Source organism: Leptonotus elevatus, chromosome 8, assembly GCF_054856555.1.
Source record: "Leptonotus elevatus isolate MCC_2025b chromosome 8, RoL_Lele_1.0, whole genome shotgun sequence".
NCBI lineage: Eukaryota > Metazoa > Chordata > Actinopteri > Syngnathiformes > Syngnathidae > Leptonotus > Leptonotus elevatus.
In genome coordinates, this window is record NC_141246.1 from 21,115,195 (window position 1) to 21,137,485 (window position 22,291).

At 37.8% G+C, this 22,291-nt stretch overlaps 1 protein-coding gene across 8 annotated transcripts in view; it reads right to left on the bottom strand.

Annotated features, from left to right (window-relative positions):
* Positions 1-9,703, bottom strand: part of ctnnd1 (catenin (cadherin-associated protein), delta 1) — a 30,682-nt gene extending 20,979 nt beyond the window's left edge. For 3 of the 8 annotated variants that reach the window (XM_086081918.1, XM_086081916.1, XM_086081914.1), the window contains exon 1: positions 9,323-9,640. Coding sequence is in view for 1 of the 8 variants with exons in the window: in XM_086081915.1 (XP_085938041.1) it covers positions 8,761-8,814 (54 nt within the window). In the remaining 7 variants the exon portion in view is untranslated. Of the gene's footprint in view, positions 1-8,760; positions 8,830-9,322 lie in introns of those variants that run through there. The other 5 variants (XM_086081913.1, XM_086081917.1, XM_086081919.1 and 2 more) reach the window with 5 other exon arrangements.
* Positions 9,704-22,291: the final 12,588 nt, after the last annotated feature.

Consider the following 22,291-nt stretch of genomic DNA (forward strand, 5'->3'; position numbering starts at 1 on the left):
GCTTCTTTTATAGTGCGCCCCCTCGTGACCTGGTGGATAAGCCGCATTGTTGTATTAGCCACACGTTCGAATGCAAGTGAAAAAAGAAGCGGCTTACAGTGCGGAAATTACAGCGGTACTTTCCATTTGGGCCCTCTTCCATTGCCACACATTTTATGAATAGGACCAAACCACACAAAAACACACACACCATTGTCATAAATTCCACAGTCAGATTTAGCATGCCATATCCTGTCTCAGCTGTTGGAATCTGACTTAATGTGTCATTCCCTTTTCCCCCCCCAATGACCACCCTAACACCTATTTTATTGGTTAAAGATCCATCATCTCCTCTCATCAAAGAAAACTGAGAACTTTGGGGAGAAAAAAAAATCCCAGTGGATAAGGTGAACAAAATGAAGGAATTTGAGAGGAAGTGCCAGTACAAATTTATAACAGAAAGCAACAAAGAAATTATGAAACCTGAATCACTGCAGCTGCTGTCAAGTTTTATACTTCACGACACATAGCTAAACCCTTCAGGTCCTAACATGACATATCAGATCTGTCCTCATACTATGCTGACCTTTTGCTTGCCATGCTGTTAAAAATGAAAAGAAAAGAAAAAGTTAGTTCTTGTTAAGAACACAGAGGAGAATAGTCTTTTATTATTGAGTGCTACCAACATCTTCACGTCTTACGCACGCCCTACCACTAACATTCTTGTGGTAGGGAGTTTCTTAGGAGAGTGTTAAATGGCTTTAGCCACTTAAAGAAGTAATATTGGAAATTATTATTTTTTGCCATTAGCGCCAAGGCTAATGGCTTAGGTTGGCGTAGACACCTCAAACACATTTGCCGGTCGTACATAATAATATACACGATGATGGAAGTAATGCAGACGTCCATTACATAGTGGAAACTTGACATTAAATGAAAGAATGAGTTGACATGTCCAGCTGATTGTTGCATACTCTCGATTTTTACATACCAACTCACTATTCCAGATAACACTGCAATATGGACATTGCGTACGCATGCGCGCACAACAGAGGTCAAGCTGTGATAAAATGCTGTATAGTGGCTTGGCCAAGTGTGCTGCTGACACAGCCTCATTTGAATTGTCATACAGAGATTTGGCCTCTGTGCATTTCATGTGTTGTTGTTGGCACAAATCCGACCATTCCTACTGCCTTTGCCATCCCTGCTTTAACCTATGATCTCCTCCCCCGCCCTGTGGTCAACCGTATGGTGGTGGCACAGAGTGCACATGCCAACAGTCCTATCCACATTTGACACGGAGATACATTGGGGAAATCTTCGAGGTCAGACAACATTACAGGAAATGCACGACAGCCAACACTACATTTTAAGATTAACAGCAGTTATTTTTCTTTTTTTAAACACTACATGAAAATGTAATATGTTCTTGCAGGCGCAATGAATACATGTTTTAAGTATGAAAATCAAATCACATCTTATTAGGTGCGTTTTCATTACGTTTTTTCGCAAAAATTAAAGCGATTTTGTACTATTTCAATCAAATACAGTTTCGACTTGCCGATGTTTCCATTAAAAAGCGTTTCACTTCTGAGGCGCAATCCTCGTCATGTTCCGTCTCGTGGGATCTCGCAGTTCCGTAGGAGGTGCTCATGATGTACGGAAGACAGACGCCCGGAGTTCTTAATATTACTTTAAAACATCTCCCTCCTCTCATCGGACGGTTTTGGGCATTTTTTGTTGGTGTTGTGTGTGCGCGCGCGCGCTTATAACTCGCGTTATGGTGCGGACGGATGGATTTCAACGACGACGTGCGCCGCATGTTGCTCGTTTGCCCCTTGCAACGGACATTTCTCATGCAAAGATATGGGACGTGCATTGACCGACGTCATATTGGCTCCATAACTGAATTGCTTTGTGCTTAAAAACACTTGTTATCCCTTCCGGTGGCAGCTCCGACACGAAAGCAAGTGGCCCCGTACTTCCTTTCCTCCGTGCTGGGCGGGGATCACATGACTACAGGGAATGCGCAAAACGTGTTTCGATTACACTTTTGCAAAATACTTGTATTTCGACACATCTCAAAAACCACCTCATGAGAGCGGAAAAACTATTTTTTCGATATTTGAGAGTTTTTTCGAAAATCACGTGTTTCCATTACCAGCTTGCTTTTACGCAAAACTGAGGGTAATGGAAACAAAATCTGTAAATCAATAATTGTGATTTTTATAGAAATTTAGAAAAAACACTCACTAAGATTTGTCTGAAAATGTATTTATCTGAAACTTCAGGCTTATAACTGTGAGACTGTATTTAACAACAGGTTGCAATCTGTTTCATGTTTGAACAGCACTAAAATAAAAACATTATGGCTTAATGTTCTATTAATATAACATTCTTCCATGCTTAAAGTGTGAACCCTAACCCTAAGTAAGACGTTGAATCGATAAGAGAATTGTGCGCTGTAATATTGGGATATATTGCCGAATCGATTTCACCCCTATTGACAGCCTTAATTAAGATCAAGTTTCATCTGTCTGTGCTCTGAGAACAGTGACCTCGTCACACATCACTGACAACTTGTGTTACAAGTAGACTGAGTTATCTCTTTGTTCTTGATGTGTGATTTAATTTATTTGTGATAAATTCGTGACAGAGCCTACTCCAATTCATTTTGCTTATCAATGGAAGCGTTTGTCCTTGACAGTGGCTCCCTGCAAAACAATCGCCCCAAAGAACGTAGCCACAAGGCCGAGTCATACCAGAGCAAAATAATCTGTCCTCACTGGAGTTTTACAGCACAAAGACCAAAACTGTGTCACATTAGGGTAGAAGCACTTCAGTTTACATTATATTTGACACCGCTACAGTAAATAACCACCACAACATCAACATCCTTGCCCCCCCCAGGCTAAGGTTCGGAATAACTGACTTTCCCTGTCAATGAACGACAAATAGTAATGGCTGGATGTTTTTCGCCACCCCACTTCAACGAACATGATATATCAGGCATGTAATTTCAAGGGTCACTGGAACCTATCTCAGCTGGCTTCGGGCAGTAGGCGGGGTACACCCTAAACTGGTTGCCAGCCAATCGCAGGGCAAACAGAGACGAACAATCATTCACACTCACAATCACACCTAGGGACAATTTGGAGTGTTCAATTAACCTGACATACATGTCTTTGGAATGTGGGGAAAACGGAGTACCCGGAGAAAACCCAAGCAAGCACGGGGAGAACATGCAAACTCCACCCAGGAAGGCCGAAGCCCGGACTCAATCTCACGTCCTCTGCACTGGGAGGCGGACGTGCTAACCAGTCATCCACCGTGCCACCCATAAATAAATAAATAATAATAGCAATAACAGATAAATAATTGTATTAGTGTTATTTTTGGTTCCTTGTGCAGTTATTTAAACACATTTTCAAGAACGTGCATAGAACGATGAATTTGAACCCAATTTGGGAGACAAATCTTGCAAAAAATGACAGTTGGAAGAAGACGTGAATGACAATGAAGAGAATAATTGGGACTCTGGAGCAAACACGTTACCCATGAAATGATGAATATGGTTTAAGTTAGTGATGCAACGAATATTCAGTCACTGAAAATTTTCGGCCGGAAATGGAAAAAATAGACATTTTCGGCATTCGTCCGAAATAAAATTCAAGCCGAAAGAGGATGTTGTGGTGACGCAAGCAAAAAAAAAACACTGCAAGCAAGTGTCTGTTTGAATTAAACACCAAATTCGGCAGTGAGTGTCTGCCTTGCTGCTCGCTGGCGTTTGTGAGTACCGGCAGCTTCATTGTGCACACCGAAGAAGGACATGGTCGCTTGGTAAACTATGTCAAAAAAGAGAGCGCTGCCGAGTATACTGCAATACAGGAGAAGCACTCTTTCTCCTGCAGCGCCTTCCTTTTTTTCTTTGATGAAAGCCCCTCGAGCGCTTCCAATTTTTCACTTGCATTCTGGTGGCCGTGCTAAAGACTTTAGCTAATGTTAGCACTGTTGCTATCAACAGTTTTAAACAAGTAAACACTTAACACTATCTACAGACCTGTACAGGACGCCGTGTGTGACTTTGCAGTCCGTTCCCAAAGCCGATTGGCTGGTGCGAAGAAATTTATTTATTTTTAAACGTTGGTGAATATGTGAATGTGCTGATTTTAAGTGCGCCGCACCGTGTCCCGCTCCAAATAGCCTACAAATGCGTCATCCACACCGCACCACACGCATCCGTGCCCGCCGGTGCGGACTAGTGTACATTGACTATTAAGTGCAATTGCACTGCCAGAATATGCTCAGTTGCTCACCCCGCGTTTGGTGTTTAATGTACCATTCACCAACATGTCTCTGATGTCTGTGGTGTGGACTAATTTCAATTTTTTATAGTGCTTTGTTAAAATATCCGTGTTAAATAGGCCTTAAGGCCAAGCATTTTTCATTTTTGGTTTTCGGTTTCAGCCAAAAAATGTCATTCCGGTGCATCCCTAGTATAAGTAAGTGGTAAGTATTGTTCTAAAACTCTATAATATATTGTCACAATGGTAAAGCCACACACCTGACAACATGATTCGAATCGGTAGGTGAAGACACTGCTTCCACACAGATCCGGAAATGTAGTGTGAATCAAATACAGAGCGAGTGGATGACGTCAGTACACTGGTGGTACGTACACTGCTGCGTTCAAGTGCGCGTTGGAATATGGCACAGTCTGATTTACCGTGAATCGTGCCGTCACTGGTACCAATCCCACCCGGAGTTCAATGATACACTGACTCTCTGCTCATTTTTTGTGGCGCTTCTTCAGAGCTCGCAACGCAAGGAGGATCGCCGCCGCGAAGAAAAGGACGATGTTTTATCGTCGGAAAGCCCTCGAGGCTATACACGCTGATAGCAGTGGGAGCAAAGAAGAAGACGAACACTTGTCGAAAAGGACACGGCTGGTAAGTTGCACCCTCCTCGCCGATGTCAATTACTGATGGCGTCACAGGACCGACCGCCCAATCAACTGCCGTGGTGTTTTACGTCATGTCCTGGGCTTGCTCTGGCCCAACGTAGGCGTGAGGGCCGTAAGCAGCTCCGCACGGTCCACTTCCGACATGGTCAGCTGTAATGGAAATGCCCGCCAACACTGTGCTGGCTTCGCACAGTGTGAAAATACGCTATTTGTAGGGATGTAACGATAATGGCAATATTGTGATATCACGATATTGAAACTGCCACAATAGATCGTCGTTGTCATGTTATGATATTAAAAGCAGCACATCTGTTAAAAACGTCGGGTTGATTTCTAGGGCTGGGAATCTTTGACTGTCTCATGATTTGATTCGATTCAGAATCGATTATCAATTCAGAACAATTTTAGATTAAAAAATTTGATTGACAATGATTTCTGCTTCAATTTATAGATATGCAAAGAATTGTCATGAACTACTCTAGTCTGACTTGCTAATACTAATTAGCGCGCTAATCGACTATTCATACAAAACGCTTCAGGAATGTATACAGAGAAGCATCTTAACACCCTACACTGCAATAAAAAAATACTTTTATTGGAATAACTTGATCATGACTTTTTGTTTTTATGTGGCTACAACTCAACAGTGTATCAGAACGAGCGGAACCACACTGCCCCTAAGTGGCCAAATCGTGGACAACATGAACAGTGCTCCCAAAAAGGCACACACAAACAAGGGCAAGACAGTATAAAATAATTGAAATAAAATCAATTTTGGGACATTTAAAATCAATTATGAATCATGCTAAATGATTATCTCGATTCTTATGAGAATCAATTTTTTGGCACACCTATTGATTTCTATTCATGCAGTTATAGCACCCTCTGGTGGCTAGTTTTCTACTGCAGTTTAATTTTCACAAGGCCTATTTTGGCCCTTCTATGTTTAAAATCCATGCTAATGGTCAGATGAACTTAATATGCTGTGAACAGAGTCAATATGTGTAGGAACTCAATGTGTGCTTGCATTAGCAAGTGCCTCAATATATTATATTTACACATTATTTATATATAATATTGACATTTATAATATTTTTATTTAAAAAATTCATTCCTATAATATATTTTTTTAGTATGAGCTTTTTGTTTTGTTTTTCACAATATTGTGACCTTTTGTATCGCCAACCTCCCCCCACAATATCGTGATAATTATCGTATTGTGATCTTCATATCGTGATGTTTGGATATCATTACATACCTACTACTTAGCCAATAAAAAGTTAAGATACACCATTTGTAAGGCTGGGTACCAAGCCCTGGTACTAAACTGGCGCTGTGGCTGAATTTTTAAGAACTGGGGCATCGATAAGCTCCACCCATAACAGCTCTTCAAACAACAGTCTTGAAAAAAATTCATCCAGCCAGCCATTATCTAAACCACTTATCCTTACGAGGGTCACGGGCATGCTGGAGCCTGTCCCAGCTGTCTTCGGGCAGTAGGCGGGGTACACCCTGAACTGGTTACCAGGAAATCGCAGGGCACGCATAGACGAACAAACACTCACAATCACACCTAGGGACAATTTAAAGTTTGCAATTAATTTATCGTGCATGTTTTTGTTTTGTGGGACGAAACCAGAGTACCCGGAAAAACCCCACGCAGGCACAGGGAGAGCATGCAAACTGGTATTAATCTACTAATTAGAAGATGTTTCAGTCATAAATGGTAAAATAAAAAAGGCTATTGTAAAGATATTTTTGGGCAAACTGTTACAAAGAGCAGCTTTAAGCTTTTATTTTGAAGTTATCAGTAGTTTTGGCGGCGGATTTCGGATTGAGTGATTAAAAAAAAAAAAACCATTCTGTACGTTTCAGATAACGATTGGATGGATGTTTTATAATAATTTAACATGAATGTTGTTGTTGCAAGACAAGTTAAAGGATCTTTGCGCAGTTTGTCACTGTTTTACTCGCGACTGCCACCTCTGGCCCAAAGCATAACTGCAGCATGTGTCAGACGTGCTCATAGTGCGTGTGTGAGTATGTGCACAATTTTAAAGCGACAGCCACAGTTGAAAAACTAAGACAACTTCAAATGAGGTAAGAAAAACTCCACCCCTCCCCAAAGAAACTGGCGTGTCCGCACACTCTACTATAAAAGGGAAGATAAAAGCTCATAGAGTCAGAGTAAAACAGTCAGGGCTCTTCGTACTCATGTGGGCATTGGTAGAGCATGCATGATGTAGAAAAAGCTTTAATATTACCTTTTTAAATGGCACAATGCACCCTTAATTTAAAATAGAGCTGTGTTAATAATTTGTTTGTTTTTTTAAACAAAAAAGTACCAATAAGAATACCATTAAAGTACCAGATCGAGTATTGTTAATAGTAGTATTGTTAAAATTGGAACGATACCATCCCTATCCACTTCTCATTTTATCAGTGCCACAGAGTTCAACAACCCTAGATAGGACAATGCACTGTTTCTTGGTGAAAAATTAAAACCAACTTTTACCACCTAAAAACTTTTGTCAAAGAGAACCTCTTGAAATGCTTGATTATTGTTGATCACACTATATACAACAAATATGAAGTGTTGGCTTTTAACAATGAAAATGGTTGCACCCAAACATAGTGCTACAAAAACCACTTAATCTCATAATCAAATATTACTCTGTACTTAGAGGAATGTGCCCAAATTAACCCAGATTCACTTTTTTTTTAAACTCACGCTGCAGACATTTTTAATGTATACTCCTAAAACATTATTACAGTCAATATAGACTCAACATAAATATCTAGAACATGGGATCTGTGTAAAGAATTACTGAGATCATGAGATGTGGCAATTAAGAATCATAAAATACAAAAATATTCAGGAAAAAACTATTGCAAATTCAAGCAGACTGTGAGAGACAACACTGGGGATTCACTTGCCTGCAGTTTACAAAAAAAAAGTGGCTCACAATGCTACAAACTTTTCTCAACTTTCCAGCAAGCCTGGCCATCTCAAAGATTTCAAAGTGAGCGCGTTCGGCGTGGCTCGCCATGTTTACCTCCTGCATGCCGAACAAAATGACGTGATCGCTATTCAAATAAAAACACACTGCAACCGTTGGGAGGAAGACAGGAAGGCAGATAACCTGGGACAGCAGACAGACGGGGGGAGGAGTTGGAGCGACGAAGGAAAACGCCAGCTTTTAAGAGTGACACACCCAAGGTTTGCTATGAAAGGCCGTCATTACTGAGACTCACAAATGATAGCCCTGCCTAAAACATCAGGCTGAGAAGCAGACTTCAGTCCTCAGAGACTACTCGGATGAGAATGAATTCTTGTGATTTTGAAACCCTGTTATATAAATGAAACCATGTGGACGTACCTGTACAAAGGGCATGTTCATACCTGCTCCCAATCTCTGTTACAGCAGGTAAAAATCAGTCATACCTGTGCAGGCTATTGTGTAATATGCAAGGCATGTTCACAGCACACTGAGCAAAACTAACCAATCAGCTTTATTCCTGTACACGTACGCTCTGCACTGATTTGAAGCATGTCAGAATTACTCCACTATCAACGCACTAAATACCAAATTGGACAAAATCCAGCATCCTTTCTGATCCTGTTAGTTGAGAAGGTGCAAGCAAGCCTCTACAAAAGGACACCGAATAATGAAACGAAGCACGCCTGTTGGTCTTGCCACACCCCACACGTTCAGACCAACACAACAGGTTTTCTTGCTTGTATCACAACCACTCCTTTTCTACCTGGCACACACCTTCAACGATAACATTTGAAACTTTGAAGTCTGACCACAAACCGTGAAAGTGCTCAGCGCCGATGTCCACCAAACAGCGATGAACAGGAGGAGCATGACATTGGCTCAATAATAAGGCAACCGAAACTGGACTTTGACCGCTAACTTTATGGCAGTCACTTCCGTGTCATCTTGCTTATTCTACCACCCTCAATCCTAGCATATTGTCCGTTTAAATTGGAAGTTGCCGTGCGTCAATGTGTCAAACAATTCAAATGAAATAGTATACACGGAAGGTGTAAATTACACAAACCACATTGGTCGCAAAGTACTACAGACATTTAGTTTGGGGTAACCTTGCTATTAAACGATTGTACACCAGCGCGTATTCATTGGTTTTAGCAAAACATGACTTGTGTGACAACATCTCACACTACTGATAGTAGTGGAGCCAACTCAACTTCCATGCTTATGATCCCTTTAGCTGCTGTGGCTAGCATGCTAACGTTACGATCCAAGGAAAACATCGTCATGACTCACGAGATTAAAAGATGTTTGTCTTTCCAGCACGTACACATTCCAAGCAGACCAACGGGGTACGTATCACACAACGAAAGACAATTACCGTTTGCTGGGAGTGTTAGTCTTCTTTTACGAAGTCCATAAGTGTTGGCGAAGCGGGTTCAGGCCTAGCCTAGCCGAATGCAGCCAACGCGCAGTCCAAAATCTAGACCCGCAGTCTCGGAGAACAAGTGAGCTCGGACAGTGCGCAGCGAAAACGCAGTTAGAAAAAAAAAAGTGCCGTCGAGCAATTACGTTGAAAACACTGCACAGAACGTGGCCACCGCCGGGCGAGAGCTCCAAATCAGAAGAGAGAAAACACCCACCTATGCAATTTCCTCTGTGCCAGGCTTGTTGTTCACTTGACTGGCCTGAAGGCTGAGGGCTCTTCCTCCTATGCTGGAAAGGAGGAGGGGGGTTGATCAACACCGATTTCAAAATGACAGTTTTTCCTCATTTCTTCATATCAACGTCTTCATTTGGAAATAAGGTTTAATTCTACATTATCAGTGCCAGTGGTTCATTGTACCCCCACTTTTGTATACAGCTATTTTTTATCAGACTTTAATTTCGGAAATACTCTAAAAGTGTTGCAATTCTGTCCTCGTGTGGCACCCTCAGTAAAATACGGCAGGTCAAAAGGTATTGGTAAATATTTGGTTTTCAAAACGGATAGATGGACAAATAGTAGATGAGGTTTAAAAAAAAAAGTTTAAAATGTGTATGTGATTAAAAAAAACATTTAAAAAATACAGTACACATTGTGTGACTGAATACATAGTTTAATATGTATACACAGTATTTTTTTATATATTCATTCATAATACATAAGTCATTCTCATATTTTAATATTTTCATAATTTCTCTGAAAATTATTTAATGTGTAATTTAATGCAGCAAATATTGCTGGACTCTTGGTAGCGTAATTACTCGTCTGCACTTGCTGATGAGTGTACAGTAGTGTGCTTGCTTTACCACTTAAAGAATGTAATAAGTACAAATGTTAGTAGACATTAGTATGCATCACAGTTTCCCGGAAGTAAAGACTTGAATTTGCATATTTTTGCCAGCTTACATAGTAAAAATGTAATTTAAAATATAGGAGCAAAAGTTAATGTATATATACTGTACTTTATTCATTATATATATATATATAACATGTATATATATATAACATGTGTATATATATATATATATATATATATATATATATATATATATATATATATATATATATATATATATTAGGGGTGTTAGAAAAATCGATTCTGCAATATATCGCGATATTACAGCACGCAATTCTCGAATCGATTCGATATGCGGCCCAATCATTTTTTAAACATACATTTTTTTTATGGGAATATTTAACAAAACGTCTTACTTAGAGTTAGGATTCACACATTAAGAATGGAAGAATGTTATATTAATGGAACATTAAGCCATAATGTTTTATTTCAGTGCTGTTCAAACATGACTGTAACCTGTTTGTTAAATGCAGTGGCTCAGTTATAAGCCTGAATTTTCAGATAAATAAATACATTTTCATATAAATCTTACAGTGTACATGTACAAGTTTACTGATATGTATTTTCTAAATTTGAGTAAAAAAAATCGCACTAATCAATTTAGAGATTTGTATCGGGATTAATCTGTATCGAATCGAATCGTGACCTATCAATCGTGATACGAATTTAATCGCCAAGTACTAGGCAATTCACACCCCTAATGTGTATATATATATATAAATATTCATACTTGGGGCTGACTTCACTTCTGTTGGCAGCGTATTCCATTTGTTTGCAGCATAACGGCTAAATGCTGCTGCATTTTTTAAACCTTAACTTTGTTTTGGTTTAAAGTAGCACTAAGGAACTTTTCAACCTTAATTAAATATTTTCATAACTCCTCTGATGAAACATTGACTTAAAACTAGTTGAATGGTACCGTTGCCATGGCCTGAAGGGGTCTGTATCATTTTTACTGGCAGCAAGCAACTTTTGAGGAGGATGGTAGGAACACTGCCAAACAAAAAACTACAAATGTGCTTGCTGACTGCTATATGGCATACGTTACTTCCCCCTTTCCCCATCCGTTACAAAGATGAAAGTCCATTTGAATATCGACGCCTGAGTACTGATTTCATGGCAGAAGCTGCAAAACAACTGAAAAGTTTTGTCTTAGGAGACAAAAAAAGAAAAAAGGATAATGGAAGTTACCTGAATAAAAGGACAGTCAAGGATCAACATTGGCCCAGATTTCACTTGCTGGCGTGAACTAAAAAAAAACACAACAACGACGCAATGCGCTTGTCTTCATAGGAAATGTGGTCTTCCTTCAGACATAGCAATACCGCTTTTGTCCATATGGCGCCGCCATAATCAATGCAAACTGAAAGTTTCTTAGTGTTGCTTTAACTGAAGGAAATGTTGGGTCATCCAGTCATGACACAACACTTCAAGTGAACTTTAGCCATTTGGTGACACTGCTTGATATAACTACATATCATCTTTTTTTTTGAGAGAGAGAGACCTACATATAATCTGCATAGCCATGATAGTCAACATTTGAGTAGCATGGCTGAACAAAAAGGGTCCAAAGCAGAGCTGTGCAAAATTCACTATTGCAGAATTCAATTCAATTTATGGATGGATTTGAATGGACTCCACCCCACAGGACATTGAACTGAATTCAAAGCAATTCGGAGAAACTCATTCTCATCACTTATCAGTGAGAATGAGACATGAGTGCATTTCACTACAGTGTACGGCAAACATAATGTCCAAAATGTTTATGCAGCCATTACAAAGACTTAGATAAAAAGGTATTCTGGGAAATGACATGCTGTTCTATCATCATATCAAACAAATTCAAGTTTTTACAAAGAATAATCTTTATTATCTGAGCAGGCTTTTAATGTTAAAAAATACTATACTTTACTAGTACTATAATTATTTTGTACATAAAGTCCTTACTTAGTCCTTTTTTGTTGTCCGGTGCTCATTTTTCCCCCCACCTCGGTGATTGTATTGGGTAGTTGGTCTCCCTTACAGGAGCGCTTGCTTCATAAGGGCAGGGTTGTGGGTGAAACAGTTCTGTTTTTGTGTGTGGAACGGGAGCCGCTCTATTATAACAAGTGCATCGCTTCTTCTCATTAAAACTACACATACAACTCGAGCTCTGTCCACTTATGCGCTGGGGAAAAAAAGAAGAAAGAGCAAAATGCTTAGTACACAAATGTGCAGTGATAAGCTTGAATCTGGTACCCAATTTAATGGTCATTCTCAATTAATTTCGGAATTTCGCACAACCCTAGTCCAAGGACTGACCAAGGTTATTATCGTAAACAAAAACGAACAAAATAACAAAAACTAAAATTAGAAAAACATTTCCGTTAAAAAACGAGCATGTTTTTTGAAAAACGACATCCAGTCCCTCTCTCAAGTAGTACCATGCTTGCTCAACCTGGAGGCACACCTGCTGACAACATCATCTATTATTGATCAAAACATGCCATAGTTTGCTAGCAACCAAATAGGCTGTGATTCAACACTGCAAGCTCGTTTGGTGAACTCTGTGTGACATTTGAAAATCAACTTTGGCCAAATCCAAACTTGTTATTGTTATTTTAACTGAACTTGCATAGCAATCAAAGTAACACTAATGACTTTTGGCCACTTTTGTCATCTTACATCTGTGGCCCTCACGCATTCTAGCAAAGTCTTGATGCACACTTACCTTATAAGAAAGTTTGGTGATGACACATGTCATTTAAGTTTGAACTTTTTTCACTATTATAATACTTAAGGTAACTATCAGTAGTCATTATATATAATTAGAGAATGAAACTTAAAACTAAGATAGCAGTAAATCAAGTAAGCCAAGTGCACTGTAAAAAATTGTTACATGCAGTTGTTCATTGAAAGTAATAATTTCCATTCAAAACAGGATAGTTATTGATTTGAAGTTATTGATTTGATTGTGAAAACCATTTATTTTGCATTGACAGACATCAAGTTGTATATTTACGGAACTAAATATACGTCCAAAGGACCCAAAATAACCTTTTTGATTTCCTTCCAATTACATTTTTTTTCTTCATACCCTCCAGGTAATATATTTAGTTTGAGACAAATGGCCTTGCGCATGCGCATTGAAAACGACAGCACATCAATACCACCATGGCATTTAAGGCTATTCTATATTGTTGGGCTTTGAGTGACAGTTTTGAATTTGGTAGTTTGAGGGTCAACTGCTTTCAGAAAGCAGTCTTTCATTTGATATTGTTTAATTACAGCTTAGATTGTGTAGGCCTGTTACCACGTGGGTTTGTCCGGGCTCATTTGCTTGTTAGACAATCTGTTTTTGTTGTTGTTGTCTGACATCTATCGAAAGACTGCCCATGGGATATTATAAATGGGATAGTCTGCCTTCTCCATCATCTTCTTTCTCCTCTTTTCTCTCCATCCTCGCCTCATCTCTAGTTCATATGTTGCATATGGCTCATGTTTTAAGATTAATACATATATCGTGAGTATACTTTGTTGTAGGGATAGACCGATAATCGTTCCGATATTCAGCATTTTATGAATGCCTCTTTTTTTCTTGATGGCCGATATATTAAAAACGGTTATTTTTGCTCCAAAGGGCGCTTTTCTCCTCTGTCTGCTCTGAGTCAGCGGCTGTTGACTCCCTGCAGCATTAGCCCGCCCACAGCACCATCTGATTGGTTGCTCCTCCAGTGTGAAAGCTCGGTTCTTCTCTAGACGCTCACAATCACGTGCAGAAGAGAAAATCAAATGCTAAAGGGCCACCGGGCCGGTAGTTGGTGTCAACATTTTTAATAATAAAATAATAATAAAAAATCCAGCACTTGACTGCTTGAATGCCTTTAAGCACATGTTTTTTAGTAAGTTTATTAGTACGTTTAACTTACCTCTTAAACTGCACACCGCCGGCAGTTGGTGTCAAACAGCTTTTGTGATTTGCAACATGTTAAAGGGTTCTTAGACAACTGCCGGTGTGCAGTTTAAGAGGTAAGTTAAACTTACTACCTACCTTGTGTACTAAATAAGCTATATAAATAAAGCTGCCCCCGCTAGTTGACAATGCGTTAGCTCGCGAATTAGCGGCTATAAGCCCAGTGAGCTATCAGCTCGCGAATTAACGGCTATTAGCTCGCAGGCCAACATAATAGCCGTTTTTTTTTTTGGGCGGCTATGGAGTAGATGCCACGGACTTCCGACTTCTGGGTTTTATACATCATTGCCGTTTCCAGCCACTGCTGGCCGCTTTCCAACACTAGCACCCCCACCTCTGCGCTCCCGCTCATTGGCGGGAGAGCGTCTCGGCTATCTGAAATGCTTCGGACACTGAGACAGACACTACACGCTCGCAGCCTCGCACCCGTCGGCGGGAACGCGCAACCGAGGGGCACAAAGGCCAAAGCGCAAGTACTGGGACGCGGCCCACACTTCACAAACCGGAAACGGAAACAGAGTTGATGGGTGAAAACCCGGAAGTCCTGCTTTCTCCGTGGCATACAGTCCATTTGGGTGTTAGCGTGCGGGTGAACGGCTAGCCCGCGAGCTAACCGTTAGCTCGCAAATTAGCGGACATTTGGGAATTAGCGTGCGGGCTAACGGTAAGGAAATATTTATAAAAGTAGGCAGTGAGTGAGTGCATGTGTGTTTCTGTATGTAAGCCACATTATAGTTGGTGCAGAAACTGATGGCAAACACTCCAAGTGAAAGTCACTCATTGCTGTTTTATTACTTTCTACCACAGAAAACCAGTATGGTGAAGGCTGCAGCGACATATGGGGCACTCAAGAATGATGGAACATTCACAAAAAGCAAAGGAGAGAAGACAGCCGCGTTGATCAGACATTCATTTCTCAGCTGGCCAGTAGCTGCATTGAGGATACACTTTTTGTTTTAGAACTTCAAAATAAAGATAGTCCACCCTGAGACTGGGGGGTCATTGGTTCAGTCCCTGGCCGGGTCATACCAAATACTATAAAAATGGGACCCATTTAACTCCCTGATTGACACTCACCAATAAGGGTTGGAATTGCGGGGTTAGATGACCAAATGATCCCCGAGCGCAAGCCCCACACTGCTGCTCACCGCTTCCTCAGTGGATGGGTCAAATGCGCAGAATGAAGTTCACCCCACTTAGATGGGCGTGACAATCAGTGGTACTTCAATTTTATCAAATGTGAGATTTATTTATTTATTTTTGCTAAGACTTGTGTTTACTGCTTCTTCTTTTTTTTTATATAAGAATATGAATGTCATGTGGTCACTCACCACAGTGATGCAGTGAACTTATAAAAGGCTAGCCTTACACGAATTTAATGCAAATATTTTTTGTCTGGGACGCGTTCACATTTTCAACTGCTGTTTTCTTTTTGGCCACAAGATGTCCCCACAGTATAGTGCAGTCACTGCTCTGTACTGGCTAGCGAATAGGCCAAGACTTTTGAAGCCGCGAGGCCGCCATACTACTACTCCCAACAACATTCGAGACAGTACTTAGTAGAAACAGCATGATTTATGATGTTTTAAATTTGTTAAACATAAACAAAAGATGCCTAGGTCAAATTTAATATTGGAGTCTGGAACTGAGCGATAGAAGAAAACCCGCCAACCAACCCCCCACCCCTGCCCCCCGGCCATCTATGAAGCCATAAATTTGATATTGTACCAATGTTCAAATACGTTCAATAAAACGTTCACTAGTGTTACAATGATCCAAAGTCCTATGCCTTCTATCCATTGTGGATATGTATATCTTCCGGGTTTCTTATTTTATCATGAGTAATAATTGAAAATAAAAATATAATTGATTTAAATTATAAGCCAGTACAAAGTGAATGGACTTAATAAAATAAAATTCTTGTCGATTTTAATTATTGATAAAATAGGGCCCATAATGTGGAAATGAGTTATTGTGGATTTTGTGTTGTAAATAAAAGTCATAAATATTGTACTTGCACAATTGAAAGCTACTGATAAAAATTTAAGAGACAACATGACATGTGGTTGTCAGTTACACTGAAATCACATTTGAATTCAGGACCATATATTCATTATGACAAGCAAATTACAGAGGAACCTGTTATAACACTTTCATTGGTACCATGAAAATGGCTTTGTTATCTGAGGTATCTTGCTTGTTATATCAGTAGCCAAAGACAGGTGATAAAGTAAATACATGTAATCGGATCTCTTATTTGAACATATGTGTTATGTATGTATGAACACACTGGTACATTTCCAGCATTCACAATGTTGAAAATCTAAATCCATGTACAGTAAAAATATACCATATACTAGTAATAGCCTGTATCATACATGTACAGTGTATTCCTTATATTACCGGCTTGTCAAATACATCAAAGGTTAAAAAAATAAAACAAAGGTAAAATATTAAATAAACTGTACACCTAGTTTGTAAAAGAAAGTTATCTAATGTTTTGCGTGCAAAATATATCTACAGTATATGCTCATGGGCTGCATGCGCACGCCCCCTCCTGGGTAGCTTTCTGTTGTCCAAACTTTCTATTTAGGTGTCAGTACCAGATATGTAATTATGTATTTATAGACATAATTAATTATTTTAAACAAATGTAATTATGTGCTATTTTATCTAAATGTTTTATGTTTATTTATTTATTTGTATTTAATCTCATTTATTATTTATTTAATCTATTTTATTATTTATTCAATATTAAAGTATCCTGCTTTTATAGTCTTAGGTTTATTTATGTTTTTACCATTTCAGTCCATGCATTTGTTATTTAAATTGCATCTTTGATATTTTCTTTCCAATGTTTCCACGTTAATGGGATAGCTTCCCACCAATCCTGTAGCGTGAAGTCATCGATAAGCGACCCCGATACGATTTGGCAGCCCGATCACGCATTACAATTTTTTTCCATAGGTTTGGCACATTTCTTGAAACTGAGATGACATTTTCAAAATACCATGGACAAATCCCTAAACTACTTTACAATTGGTCTAAACTGAATTACTGTCCTCTCCTTAAAACATGCCAGCAGGATTTGAGTGTGTAAGTCAATAGTTGTTTTCAAATTGTTGTAATTAGGTTTTACTGAATTACAGCAATTTACATTTTTTATAATAAAATACTGGCAGTAGGGTTTCCAGCATTTTTACTGTTATTTTATGGGCTTGAGTTATGTAACTATACTGTTACCGGTACTCCTGCAATAGCACTTAAAGTTACTTTGTAGACCGCGCTTGCTCCAACATGCAAATAGCAACTGAGGGATAAAAAGAGGAAAAGATTAAGTAACATCACCGCTCCACAACGTAAGCAGGTACAACTCACTGCCAGCAGGATGCAGCAGTGAGTGAGAATTGACAAGACTTAACACAGTTCACAGCCATGGTGCCCATCTCACACACGGATTGTAAATTTACATTACTGAGGATGTGACATTGTCGTTTTTAGCACGCTGATGTGTGTTTCCAAAGCGATTAATGTTTTCAAGATGGCAGTAAAGTCACTTTTTGAACTTTGTTTCAGTTAAAAAAAAAAAAAATCAATTCGTAAATATTAATAGCAAATAGTTTAAAAAAGAAAGAAAGAAAGAAACGTGTGGGTGGAATCAAACCTCTACCCCATGTTGAATGATGTTGAAACAGGGCTTACTCAGCACAGTATTTCCACAGTGTCTCGCTGTCGATTTTAAATACAATCACAGATTGCAACACTGATATGTTATATTACTGTGTTTAATACCCAAATCGTTTCCCAGAATGCATCGGGTTTTAGTGTATAATACAGTTTTAATGGCAAGCTGGATATTACTGTCAGGAGTTGGCTGTTTTGTTTGTTTGTTTGTTTTTTGTGTTTTTTACAGCAAAGTTTTACAGGTCAAAATCAGACCAGAAGCATACGTAGACTTTAGATATCAAATTAGCCCTTTTTTTTTTGTTTTATAGGCTACTATAATGTAACAAATTATACAAAAATACTCTTCTTGTTCAGAGATTAGTACATGCAGTACACATTTCATAATAAATTAGTTTTAATATAATGCATGATGAAACAATACAGTGGACCCCTACTCGTAGTTATGCGCCAACAGATTGACTTATTTGTGGACCCCCCCCCCCCAATATTTTAAATATTTTTTCACTTATAATGTATTTATTATAATTTGAGAGCAACCCATTTTTAATTATTTTTGCTCATTGGGGTTTAAAAAAAGACCCCCCCCATCGATCTATCTATCTATCTATCTATCTATCTATCTATCTGTCTGTCTGTCTGTCTGTCTGTCTGTCTGTCTGTCTGTCTGTCTATCGCTCTAATCTTCCCCATGTATAATGCGACTTTCGTGTGTCTGCGCCTGCGAGCATTGCCAACAATGTTCATGCTACATTATGCTGTACCAGTGAGAAAGAAACGCACCACAGAGGATTCTTTGTAGGCTTGTGACTAGTTAGGATCGGATATTTGAAACACTTGAATAACATCTATCACATTGACCTTTCCAAAATGAAGGTTACATCATTACAATATGATTGATACTTAATTGATGTGACTCGGTGGAAGCATGCAATGGCTACTGGAGTTCATGCTGACCATCCTCCTTATTTTCCATCTGAATGCGCTATCAAATGCAACAATTTTGTATTTCTTACAATGCTTACTTGAAACACCGTCACTTCCGAGGGCAAGCACATCGTGGATAAAATAAGGTTTATTAATAAATTAACAGCATTAATTACCCGAGTCGTTTTGTATGATACTTCAATGGTTGATGCTTGTAGAAGTTCTTTCATCAAAAAATGTGGTTAATAAACTTCTATATATTGGTGTATTAAGCATTTCGGTGAAATATTTTTAAAGCTAAAATATATTATTTTTATCCATGAATTTTCAAATTTTGTGATTTACAAAATAATATAATGAAGAAAAATATAAAGCACATGAATATTACTTGATTACAGTTTATTACAGTCTATAGGTTTTTTTTTGTGTTTTTTTTTTGAAACTGATGACATTTTCAAAATACCATGGACAAATCCCAAAACTGCCTTACAATTGGTCTCAACTGAATGGCATTTCTCATTGCTTTCATCAAATTGCCAATGTCTTAGTACATGTCTCAATTGCCTCAGTGAATCTGTGCAAATGGTTGTGTACATTTAGCCTACAGTTAGCACAATGTGCCCACAATTAGCACATTTTCCAAATGAATAGATCTTGCTAATCGAACTGGATTAGTTGTTTTTTAGTCTAATGGCTGTCTTCTCCAAAACATGTCAGCAGGATTTCAGTGTGTAAATCATAATATGCTAAATCATCTGTTCAAATGTCAAATTTAGTCAAGCATATCACAGTGGATCAGTGTAGAGAATGGTTGAGACATTCACGGCTTTTTTTCTTCTTCGCAGCATTGCAAGGGGAAATATCGGCTGCGACGTGGATGAAGACCTTTGGCCAAACAAAGAGCAGCATATGGATGGCCAAGAGGGGAATGTGACAATAGTGACTACACAGTAAATTCTGTAGAGTAAATCTGACTCATTTTAGAGTAATATTTACACTTAGAAGAGAGTAAAATAAAGAATTTGCACACAAAAAATAAAAGTCACTGAAGGGTTGAGGAACCTTCAGGTTGGGGGACGGCCGCTGTACCACCTGAGCTACGCCACTTCTACTGTTTGCTTAGCTCCAAGATGTTTTTGTTCTCGGAGTTATGAAGATTCCAGCTGACATGAGCGATATACTTACTACAGTAACACACAGCAGGAGCTCTGTTGCTCAGGGCGTCGATCGACTGTCTCACAAGCTGAAGGTTGTGAGTTCGATCCTCAACCCTTGAGTGACTTGTATTTTTTTTCTTCACTTTTTCCAAGTGTAAATATTAACATATAGAGAAAAAACTCTAAGTGGCTTTTATTTATCAATTTTTTCAATTCTTTATTTTACTCTCTTCCAAGTGTAAATGTTACTCTAAAACTGAGTCTATTTGATCCCACGCTAAGTAGAGTCAAATTTACGCTACAGAATTGACTGTTTAGTGAAAGCGTTACAGTAGTTGGTTCTTCATTTACGCTGGGCGCTAGATATAATTTTAGTCACGCACGCACATACACATACTCACCCACACACACACACACACAAAAAAAAAAAAATCTATATATATATATATATATATATATATATATATATAAAAAAAAAAAAAAAGAGCAATGATGATGACATTTCCGAATGAACAATACTGAGCTCTTAGAAAAAAAAGAAAAAGAAAAAAAAAAGATATAATTGTAGTCATTATTTTTTCATAAATATACAGAATTCGGCTTTCACTTTATTTTGTTGCACACTAATGTGTAAATAACTTTGTGTGAATAAAAAGTGTTGCAATTTCCTTGACTGTAAGTGGAGTATGTAAAACTGCAAACTTTGAAAACTGCTCTTGTAAAATAATTTTTCTTCCTCAGTTTATATATAGTTGTATTTTGTTGAAAAATAAACTATTGAATATTATACGAACAAGTAAGAAAGATCATTGCTAGAGCAGAATAAAAGCAACACACAAGAAATATGGAAATAAACTAAATCATGTAATTAAAAATAGCTTTAAAAAAAAGATTATCCAGAATATTTTATCAAAGATAAAAAAATATTGTTATTGAAAAATGTTCAGACATAGCTAATGATTTTAAAGAGTATTTTGTTAATGTTGGCAGTAATTTGGCAAAAGAAATCCCTGAGCCAAAAAACAAACGATAAGAAAGATAAGCATATTTAAAAAATACATCCACTATGTGGCTTAATGCTGTTAATGATACAGAAGTATTAAATGTTGTTAAAACATTAAAAAAATTAAAAGTCCACTGACTGCTTCAACATTGATATGACATTAGTAAAAAGTATTATAGAATATGTTGCGCAACCTTTCACACACATATATATATATATATATATATATATATATATATATATATATATATATATATATATATATATATATATGTAATTTGTCATTTAAAGCTGGTATATTTCCATCAAAAATGAAAATAGCTAAATATATTCCTATTCATAAAAATTGAGAATTACATTTATTCACTAATTATAGACCAATATCACTGATGCCACAGTTCTCAAAAATTCTAGAAAAATTATTTTCATAGAGACTGGACAATTTTATTGAGAAACATAAGCTTTTAAGTGAAAAATCAATATGGGTTTAGAGAAAAACCACCTCAATTGCAGTCATGGAACTTGTAGAAGCAATATCTACTAACATCGATAATAAAAAAAAAATACTGTTGGAATTTTTATAGATTAAAAAAAAAAAATTGATACTATAGATAATTCTATAATGAATAAATTAGAGGGATATGGCATAATAGTTTTAGCAAGTTATTTGGACAATAGATATCAGTACTTGCAGTTAAACAATATACAATCAAAACACTTGAAGATCACTCCTGGAGTTCCCCAAAGGTCTGTGCTAGGCCCAAAACTATTTATATTGTATATAAATGATATCTGTTGTGTCCCAAAAATATTAAAAAGTGTCTTATTTGCCGATGACACAACTCTCTACTGTTCAGGAGAAAATCTGAAGCAGCTTCTGACTACTGTAGAGAATGAATTGAACACATTAAAAATGGTTTGATATGAACAAATTATCACTAAACTTAAATAAAACAAAGTTTATAGTTTTTGGTACTAGACAAATCCCTCATCAAGTCAAAATTATGCTAAACTCAGTTGAAATAGAAAGAGTGTATGAAAATAAATTTCTTAAAGTAGTTATTGGTGAAAAATTATGTCAACATTGCGTGAGTGAAAAACAAATAATGTATAAAGTACACAACAATATACTCTGCCACAGTACTCAGAAGCTATTTGAAATGAGAGAGAGTCCTTTTGACGTAAGGGTACGTAAGTGTCTACAAAAAAAAATTTAACACAAAAAAATATTAAGCAAAGGTGTGTTTCTGTAAGAGTGTCAATTTGTGGAATAATTTTGGTAGTG